The sequence below is a fragment of the Symphalangus syndactylus genome, chromosome 2, assembly GCF_028878055.3.
Source record: "Symphalangus syndactylus isolate Jambi chromosome 2, NHGRI_mSymSyn1-v2.1_pri, whole genome shotgun sequence".
Classification (NCBI taxonomy): Eukaryota; Metazoa; Chordata; class Mammalia; order Primates; family Hylobatidae; genus Symphalangus; species Symphalangus syndactylus.
This window is the reverse complement of record NC_072424.2, coordinates 146893462-146903661: the sequence shown is the minus strand read 5'-3', so window position 1 is coordinate 146903661 and position 10200 is coordinate 146893462. Positions and strand designations below refer to the sequence as shown.

Sequence of the window (10200 nt, the reverse complement as noted above, 5' to 3'; positions counted from 1 at the left end):
GGGCTGGAGCGAGGGGGCTCCGCGGTTGCTCGCGGCTTCGCTGAGGTCTCTAGGAAAGGGGGCGATTTGAGGGTTCCGCCGTGACCGCTCCCAGCGGGGGAGACGCGCGCTCTGGACCAGAGCCGTTGCCCGCTGTCTCTTCACCCGAAGCGTCCTCTTGACGCCGTGCTAGTGCGAGGGTCTGCAGGGGAGTTTGGGGCACAAGTCGGGCCGGAGTGTCCGGGCGGCCGTGGCGCCAAGGCGCAGGATCGGCGCTTTGAGAACTGAGCGCATGTGGTGTTTGGAGGAAAAGGGCGCAGGTGGTTATTTTAATTAAAGCAGCTGTGTATAAGGAGAACTCAGACCTCTTTAAAAGATTCAGTAGTTTAGGAACGAACCAGGGCTGTAGAAATGCCCGGCCTCCTGCACCTCCCGTCGGTTCTGTGCTCCGAGGGCGGGAGCGTGGACCCTGAGGGCTCCTTGATTATGCCCCACTGGCCTTTCACCCTGCGTGGTAACTACCAGGCTCGGTTTTCCTAACTAGCCAAACAGCAAGTTTCTGGCTTGCTTAGTCACTAAAAGAGAAAAATTTCGATCTTTTCTAATCAGAAGGGAGTAATTTTCTCTATTTAAAAATATTCGTATATACATTAAAAAAAAAAACAGAAGGGAATGCACAGGATTTTATCAGTGGTACTCCTCGAGTAGTAGAGAGTTCATCTTTTTATGTATTTCTAAATTTTCTACAATTTACACACACTGCTCTGTACTAGTAAAGGAGTATTAACTCTACAGCTTCCAGTTTATCTGGGATTACTGCCTTGTGTTTACTGACTTTAAGACTATGGTCTCTTTAGCAATCACTTGCCACTGCCTTTTCCTGAAGTGCTTACCTGGTGTTAGGTGCACTAGAATTTCACTAAAATAATAAATTTAGTTTATTTTCCCTGACTTGTTCTGTGCATGTACGTACATGGATATCCCTGGGGATGTCCTATAGCATTGATTATCCCGTAGGGTTGGCACAGCAGGGAGAGGAGGTAGGGATAAAAAACTTTATTATTTCTGCATGGTTTAAATGTTATGCATTGTATTGCTTTTGTAATTAAAAAAATGTTAATTTATATTAGTGCAGGTAGGTTAAGTGCTGTAGCAATTCACCCCAATAGAACAGTTGCATGTTTCTTGCTCACACAGTCCTGTGTAGCGGTTTCTAGGCAGACGATTCCTTTGGGCAGCTCTCTGCAAGCTGCAGCCTAAAATTCATCCATCTTGTGGTTTTCTTCCTTAGGCCCTCTGAATTCTCCGCATTTAGCTAGTGGGTGGGGAAAGAAGAGAGGCAGTGCGGGAGGGATTTATGGGCCAGGTACTCAACGACATGGCTGCACTTAATTGCACGGGAAGCTAGGGAATGTAGTTTAGTTCTGTGTCTAGAAGGAAAGGGAAGTGGCTTAGTGAAAAAGGAGCAGCACCTACTGTAGTCTCTCTTCTGGTGACCAAATACCTGCTTCACTCTTGATCCCACATGGAGAACACACTGTCCCCAACCCAAGAGAGACACTTTGTCAAGGTGCCTAGTGCAACACAGAACATTTCCCAGGATTGCACAGTTCGCGCCATCAGGCCTGGCTGTGGTTCCTCGTGGTCCAGAGCGCTATGGACTAAGAAGACAAACTAGTTGCTCTCCCCACTAAAATGCAGTGGTTAAATATGACCATGGTTTTTGTAACCATCTCCCTTTTGGAAAAAGGAGACACATGGCAGACACTGTTCTGTAGCAGTTTTGAAGTGATGCTGGGGTGGAGGTGGGAGGAATTTCCTAACTAGACCCTGAATCTGCTATCTGGGAGGAATTCCCTTGTCCATTGTTCTTTTTCTTTCCTTTGAGACAGGATGTTACTCTGTTGTCCAGGTTGAAGTAGAGTGGCACGATCACAGCTCACTATAGCTTCAACCTCTGTGGCTCAAACGATCCTCCCACCTTAGCCTCCCCAGCAGCTAGGGCTACAGGCATGCACTGCCACGCCTGACTACTTTTTTTTTTTTAAAGTAGAGACAGGGTCTCACTATGTTGCCCAGGCTGGTCTTGAACTCCTGGGCTCAAGTGATCCTTCTGCCTGGGCCCCACAAAGTGCTGGGATTGCAGACGTGAGCCGTTGTGCCTGGCTTGTTTTCTGAGGCCCTTGATTCTACCCTTGGTCCTTTTCCTCCATGGTCTCATCTGATGTGGCTATGAGGATGCTGTCTTGGAAGGCTGCCATAGTTCACTCCTGGAGCATGGCAGTGGGAACCAGGCAGTCAGCCCTGAGCCCACCGTGTGCCCTTATTCTGTTCGTTGCTTGATACTTCTTAGGCCTCATCGTGTCCTCACGAGCACAGCAGCATGTGGTCTGTGTGTATCTCGTCAGCTCTTTGTGCTGGTGATGCCACTGTCGTTCTTCCTGTGTCTTCTGTTCAAGCCTGACTTTGTTTTCTTTTGGTCTCCTGGTCAGCTGATACCCTGAGGTTGTGTGGAACTAAGGCTTGAGTGGGAAGGTAGCCATCCTAGGTCAGATCTTTGCTGAAAGGCCAAGACCTGATGGTCCTTCATCCCTCCCTGCAGCCTCTCAGGGCACTCAGGTGTCCCAGTGCTGCAGCCACTGCTCTTTGTTCGTTCTTTTCCTGTCCATTCCGCTTGCACACCAGCCAGTTCTCTAGTCCAGTTCCGTGTGTTGGCTGCTAATGCTTATTCTTTGCAATAATTTCCTGTAGGGTTGCAGGATGAGTAAGCCTGTGGTCAGTTTTCTGCGTTATTACAGGTTGTTGCAGTTGAACGTGTTTGTCACTGCCTAATGTGAGTCTTGAGCTTTTCCCCTCCTGAATTTGTTTCTGTGCTGCATCACTCAAGTCACTCAGCAACATCCTACAGCGTCACTGAAGCGTCCTACTTCAAGGTACCCACATCGGTCAAGGTAGGCTGACAGAAGTGACCTCAGCTTTATGCAATAAATGTTTCTCTCTTGCTTACACAACAGTCCAGCCTGGTGTCCTGGTCACCCTTTAGTGGGAGCAGCACAGGCCGCCAGGTGCCACCACTGTGGCCCCTCTCCTCTTCCTTCAGAGCCCTCCGCCTCCAGCATGAAGGGCTGTGCACAGGCTGTGACAGGACCAAGCCTGTGCATGCATGGTGTGCTTTCCAGACCAGAAATTGGTGCACGGCTGCCCTCGACTCCAGAGGCTGGAAATGTGGTCCAGCCATGTTCTTAGTGGCTCCAGGGTGGAAGCAGAAAGAGCTTGGGGAAAACTGCCAGACCACAGAAATAGAAAAATGAATATTTTAACAGATAGAAAAATAACTTTTTACACAAATGATTTTAGGGGACATCTGACCTCTGTTCAATGGGAGGATAGGTTGCGGTTCAGTTAGCTGCCCTGGACTCATGTCCGTGACACGGACACGTGTGTATGTGTGTGTGTGTCAGGGTGTCCCTGATAATGTTTCTGTCTGCACCAGACACTCCCTCATCCCTGCCTGTACCACCCTGCCATGGAGCAGGAGAGGCAGGAGAGGTAGGCATTGAAGCCGAGTACACTGAGGCAGAGGTAGGCATTGAAGCTGAGAACACCGAGGAACGGAGGTGTTGGGCAGCTGAAGAGGTGGGACATCAGCTTGTGCACACTGGGGCCAGACTGACCCAGAGATTCTGAGCGCGGGCTAGTGCTTCCTCGTGAAGGTGGCTTATGTGTCCTGACAAGGCTTCCTTCTCTCCTTAGCTTCACACCATTGTTTCTGTGAACTCTTCACACTAGTGAGTCGTGGTTTTATTTCTTTACTATGCACACATCAGGAAATGCAAGCACATTCATATTCTGTCTGTAGGGACCAGCCCCACAGGGTCGGCGGGTCTCTTCCCGTGTGCGGAGATGAGAGAGTGTAGAAATAAAGACATAAGACAAAGAGATAAAAGAAAAGACAGCTGGGCCCGGGGGACCACTACCACCAAGTCGCGGAGACTGGTAGTGGCCCCAAATGCCAGGCTGCACTGATATTTATTGGATACAAGACAAAGGGGCAGGTTAAGGACAGTGAGCTATCTCCAATCATAGGTAAGGCCATGTGGGTCACGTGTCCACTGGACAGGGAGCCCTTCCCTGCCTGGCAGCCGAAGCAGAGAGAGGAGACAAAGAGAGAAACAACTTACACCATTATTTCTGCTTATTAGAGACTTCTAGTACTTTCACTAATTTTGCTACTGCTATCTAGAAGGCAGAGCCAGGTGTACAGGATGGAACCTGAAGGCAGACTAGGAGCGTGACCGCTGAAGCACAGCATCACAGGGAGACGGTTAGGCCTCTGGATAACTGCAGGCGAGCCTGACTGATGTTAGGCCCTCCACAAGAGGTGGAGGAGTAGAGTCTTCTCTAAACTCCCCGGGGGAAAGGGAGACTCCCTTTCCCGTTCTGCTAAGTAGCCAGTGTTTTTTCTTGACACTGAGGCTACCGCTAGACCTCCGTCCACCTGGCAACGGGCGTCTTCCCAGACGCTGGTGTTACCGCTAGACCAAGGAGCCCTCTGGTGGTCCTGTCTGGGCATAACAGAAGGCTCGCACTCTTGTCTTCTGGTCACTCCTCACTATGTCCCCTCAGCTCCTATCTCTGTATGGCCTGGTTTTTCCTAGGTTATAATTATAGAGCGAGGATTATTATAATATTGGAATAAAGAGTAATTGCTACAAACTAATGATTAATGATATTCATATATAATCATATCTAAGATCTATATCTGGTATAACTTCTTGTTTTATATTTTATTATACTGGAATAGCTCGTGTCCTCGGTCTCTTGCCTTGGCACCTGAGTGGCTTGCTGCCCACACTGTCTTTATTTTGGAAATAATTCCAGTGATATCAGATGTTAGGTGTCAGGAGATAGTTTTTTGTTGTTTTTGCTTTTGTTTGTTTTTGAGACAGGGTCTCACTCTGTTGCGCAGGCTGGAGTGCAGTGGCACAGTCTTGGCTCACCACAACCTCCACCTCCCGGGTTCAAGTGATTCTCCCGCCTCAGCCTTCCAAGTAGCTGGAACTACAGGCACGCGCCACCATGCCCGGCTAATTTTTGTATTTTTAGTAGAGATGGGGCTTCACTGTGTTGGCCTGGCTGGTTCTTGAACTTCTGACCTCGTGATTCACCCGCCTCAGCCTCCCAAAGTGCTGGGAATACAGGCGTGAGCCACTGTGCCTGGCGTCTGCTTTTGTTTTCAAGACATGAAGGGGTCCTGTGCTTCAGGCATGGAAGAGGTCTTCAGGTCTTTGGATTGTCTTTCTCCTATGACCCTGGGCTCTCTGACCCCACACCTTTCACCAAACCTGTTTCAATCGGACAGCTTTTTATATGTATGCAGGCATACATATGTGTGTGCACGTTTGGGTGCATGTGTGGGATTCTTTGTGTGCATGTGTATATACAGGTGTGAGATTTTGTGTGTGTGCATGCATGTGTGTATGTGATCTCATGCTTCACAACTGCCCGTACCTTAACTTCTTCCTCGTAATCTTCACTGCGCCATTCTTCCCAAGATCTCCTAGTACCATCTCAACCCTTGGGTCACCCTGGACTCTTGCTGTCGATTGCTTGTTCTAGTCTTACTTCAGGATTCAGTCCCATTAGGACACAGATCTCTGTGTAGACGTATGCAGGGAATCGTCATTTCATTTCTACAGTTTTCATTTTGTAGGCACTTGTATTTGTTTGTTAATTCTGCTGTGACAAACTAATGCAGATTTGGTGGTTTAAAACACTGCAAATGGATTATCTTACAGTTCTGGAGGTCACAAATCCAAAATGGGTCTCAAACTGCTAAAATCAGGGTGGCATTGGGGCTGGCTCCTTCCAGAGTCTTCGGGTGAAAACTCCTTTCTGTGCCTTTTCCAACTTCTAGAGGCCACCACAGGCCTCAGCTCCTGGCTCCTTTTTCTGTCTTGAGAGCCGGTAATCACAGCAGGTTGAGTCCTTCTCACAGTGCATCATGATCCCAACTCTTCTCTCTCTAGCTTAGTTAAGGAAAGTATTTAAATTGAACATACCCAGAGAATCCAGGATAATCTCTCTTCTGAAGCCCATTTGATTAGTAACCTCAATTCCCTTGGCTGTGTAGCCTAATGTTTGCAGAGGTTCTGGGGTTTAGCATGCGGACATCTTAGGGAGAGTGTTACTCTCTCACCACCATGCCCTGGAGTATTTAGACTCCTCACCGTTCAACTCATAGGTACTATTTTATGTAATTGGTGCAAAAGGGCAACGCTGGGTGCTCTGTAATCATTTAGAAATGAGAGAAACAAGATGGCTTTCTGAGTGTTACCCTCTAAAATGGACACACTGTGTATTAGAGAAGCGATGTCTGTTTCTTCCACAGTTACTTGAAAGAAATTTTGGTGCAACGCCTAGAGGAAGCCACAGTTGACGTTTCAGCATTTGACATAACGTATCCAAAACAGAATCTATGCTTCTCTCCTGCCAAACCTGTTCTTCCCAAGCTCAGTAAGTGGGGTCTCTTGTTGTTCAGGCTGGAAAGCTAGGAACCACTCCTGATTCCTCAAATTCCTCTTCAGCAACCAACCCGTACTGGCTTCCATTGGTCCTAGCTCAGAAATAACATGTGGTGTCCATTTGTTTAAACCCTGCTCTTAGGCTCCAGCACCAATGATCTTTTGAAAAATAGAAGTTTTAAATTTGTAAATATTTATTCCATTAAAATTTTTGTTTATCCTTCTTGATATTTTTATACATCTAAGCATTACTATTTTTGTTGTCTCAGCATCCACATCCTCTTTGGGCAAAAGCACCTGGATTTCCTCTGGGCTACCACCCTTCTCCCTCTGCTGGCCGGGACTCAGTGGAGAGGTCTGTGTCCCAGGCCTGACTTCTTGGCATCATTTCATCCTTCTGATTACATGATTAATTCAAACATGGAAAGTGTCTCAGACTGGCCCAAACTCATGACAAATGTTCAAGGATCAATGGAAAGAGATGCTTTCTTCCCCAGCACCCTGCAACATGGGAGGCCACACTCAGGTGCTGCTGGCCATCTTTTTGCCACCACATAGGAACAGATAGTGAGCATCACCTAGACAGGTGGAGCTGAGGGTTGGGGAGACCAGGGGGCCGTCCTGACGGTGTCAATGAAGCTGCTGTAGCCAGTCATGTGCTAACTTTTTAATTACACATTAAACTCCTTTTCTCTCCATTGGATTAGGTTGAGCTTGCTTTCTCTTCTGAGACACGAAGTAAACTTATTTTTCAATGTCATTTTTAAAAACATCTGCATTGTATTCCATTCAATGTAAGAACTGTTGCTGCGTTTCATATTATAATCGATGTTGTGATGGACAGCCTTGAAGAAATACATTTTTGGGAAGGTTAGAATGATTTACTTTTTATAAATTTATAAAAGTAGAATTTTTGATTGCCAGATAGTTAAGTTTATGTTAGTTTATTCTCTTACCAGCAGTGTATGTGGAAATGTTTCTGTGTGTGTGCATTGATGATTTATTTATTTATTTATTTATTTGAGATGGAGTTTCGCTCTTGTCGCCCAGGCTGGAATGCAACAGCACAATCTCAGCTCACTGCATCCTCAGACTCCCACGTTCAAACGATGATGCTCCTGCCTCAGCCTCCCGATTAGCTGGGATTAGAGGTGCCTGCCACCACGCCCGGCTAATTTTTGTATTTTTAGTAGAGAGGGGGTTTCACCATGTTGGTCAGGATGGTCTCAAACTCCTGACCTTGTGATCTGCCCACCTCAGCCTCCCAACGTGCTGGGATTACAGATGTGAGCCACTGCACCCGGCCTGACGGTTATATTTAACAAGGCACAAGTACACGTTAATTTTATTTGTTCTACAGTGTAGTTTAAGTCCATTCTTTCTTTGTTAACTTTCTGTTTTGATGACCTTTCTAGTGCTGTCAGTGGAGTATTGAAATTCCCCAGTATTACTGTGTTGCTATGCCATTTCTTAGGTCTAGTCATAATTGTTTTATGAAGTTGGGAGCTTCTGTGTTAGTGTGTTAGGTGTGTATATATTTAGGATTGTGATATTTTCCTATTGGACTAATCCTTTTATCATTGTATAATGTCCCTCTTTGTCTTTTTTTTAAACTGTTGTTGCTTTCAAGTCTATTTGTTTTGTCTTATGTAAGAATAGCTTCTCCTGCTTGCTTGTTGTTTCCATTTGTGTGGAATATCTTTTTCCTCTCTTAAGTTTATGTGAGTTCCTATGTGTTACATGAGTCTCTTGAAGACACCAGTTACTTGATTGGTATATTTTTATCCATGGTGCCATTTTGTATCTTTCGAGTGGAGCACTTAGACCATTTACATTCAGCGTTAGTATTGAGATGTGGGGTACTGCTCTATTCATTATGTTAGTTCTTGCCTAAATACCCTTTTTTCATTGCGTTATTGTTTATAGGGCCTGTGAGATTTACGTTTTAAGGAGGTTCTTTTTTGGTGTATTTCAAGGTTTTGTTTCAAGATTTAGAACTCCTTTTACCATTTCTTGTAGTGCTGGCTTGGTAGTGACAAATTCTCTCAGCATTTGTTTGTCTAAAAAAGACTTCATCTTTCCTTCGTTTGTGAAGCTTAGTTTTGCTGGATACAAAATTCTTAGCTGACAATCATTTTGTTTAAGGAGGCTAAAGATATGACCCCGATCCCTTCTGGCTTGTAAATTTTCTGCTGAGAAGTCAGCTGTTAATCTGATAGGTTTTCCTTTATATGTTACCTGAGGCTTTTGTCTCACAGCTCCAAAGATTCTTTGATTCTTCCTGACTTTAGATAACCAGATGACTATACCTAGGTCATGATCCTTTTGTGATGAATTTCTCAGGAGTTCTTTGAGAGAGTATCAGCTGGTATGTTAGAAGGGGTATATAAGCTTTCCCTAAGTTGGCCAGGGAGGCATTCTGGTTTCTCAGGTGATGGGCAGGGCCATAGGGTTCCCAAGAGTTTATGTCTTTTGTGTTTGGCTACCAGGGTGGGTAGAGAAAAACCATCAGATGGGGGCAGGGTTAGGTGGGTCTGGGCTCAGAGTCTCCCTGTGCAGGGCTTGCTGCAGCTGCTGTGGGAGATGTGGGGGTGGTTCTTGGGCCAATGGAGTTACGTTCCAGAGGGGATTATGGCTGTGTCTGCTGCATCACATAGGTTGCCAGGGAAGTGGGAGAAAGCCAGTAGTGAAAGGCCTCACCCAGCTCCCACGCAGTTTGTGAGGCTGGTCTCGCTCCCACAGTGCCCAGCTAACAGTGCCAGGTTTAGATGCAGACAACCTGTGTGTGGGACTCAGCCCTGCCCCAGGCCGTAAGTTCTGTGCTGAGAAAGCGAGCATGGCTGGCTTTCAGGTCTTGCCCCTCCCCATCTGCCCACAATGTTGGCAGCTCCTGTGCTCATTATCTGCAGCAGTTCCCTTTTACCCACTCCTGATTCAGCTCAAGGAAGTTCATGCCCAGTCTAAATTATCACATAATTCAATTGGAAGCTTCTTTCACCACCTGTGACCTCTCCCTAATTCCTCTGGCTGTCTTTTCTGAGGGAGTACCCCTGTGAGATACAGTTAGGGATGGCTTCCCTGGACTCGAGCTGGAAACTGGGAGTGCCTACAAGGCTCTTCTCACTGCTGCTTCTACTTTTATATTTTGCTTGGCTGCCTAAATATGCTTCAGCTCTAGGTAAGGTTACATCCTTCTCCTGTGATACAGATTTTTAGATTCCCCAGTGCGGGTGCATGTTTGGAGGCAGTTTTCCCCCTCTCACGTTTTGGGAACTCACAGTTTTTTGCCTGTCTCGTGGAATTTGCAGTGGCCTGCTGCTGCTTTCAAAGGATCTGTGAATTCTTTCAGTTTTTTTGGTACATTCCTGCCGTGGTTCTTGGAACAAAACTTCACAGTATGAGTCTCCACATGCCTTTCAGTCCATCCTAGTGGGAGATGCACTTTAGTCCTGCCTCCTGTCTGCCATCTTCTTGCCTAACCACTTTAAAGGGTTATTGTAAGAATGATATAATCTATGTACTCATACATAGAAACCTGCTTTTTAATGCCTACAAAAGTGGTTTGTAAACTGCAAATTGGCATACAAGTACTATTATTTGTAAAATGTGCTGCTGAATTCTATGGGAATTACAGAAGAGAATAAGATAATTATACTGCAACAAAAGTTTATGTTGAAGAAAAAGATGGAACTCAATC

General features: G+C 46.2%; 1 protein-coding gene across 1 annotated transcript in view; it reads left to right on the top strand.

The window, feature by feature from the left end:
• The first annotated feature begins 305 nt into the window (after nucleotides 1–305).
• The window catches only part of WDR27 (WD repeat domain 27), a 295727-nt gene continuing 285832 nt past the window's right edge, over nucleotides 306–10200 (top strand). Inside the window, exons 1-2 of the mRNA XM_063623917.1 lie at nucleotides 306–2930; nucleotides 6371–6495. Coding sequence (XP_063479987.1) covers nucleotides 6458–6495 — 38 coding nt within the window. The 5' untranslated portion in view covers nucleotides 306–2930; nucleotides 6371–6457. The remainder of the gene's footprint in view (nucleotides 2931–6370; nucleotides 6496–10200) is intronic.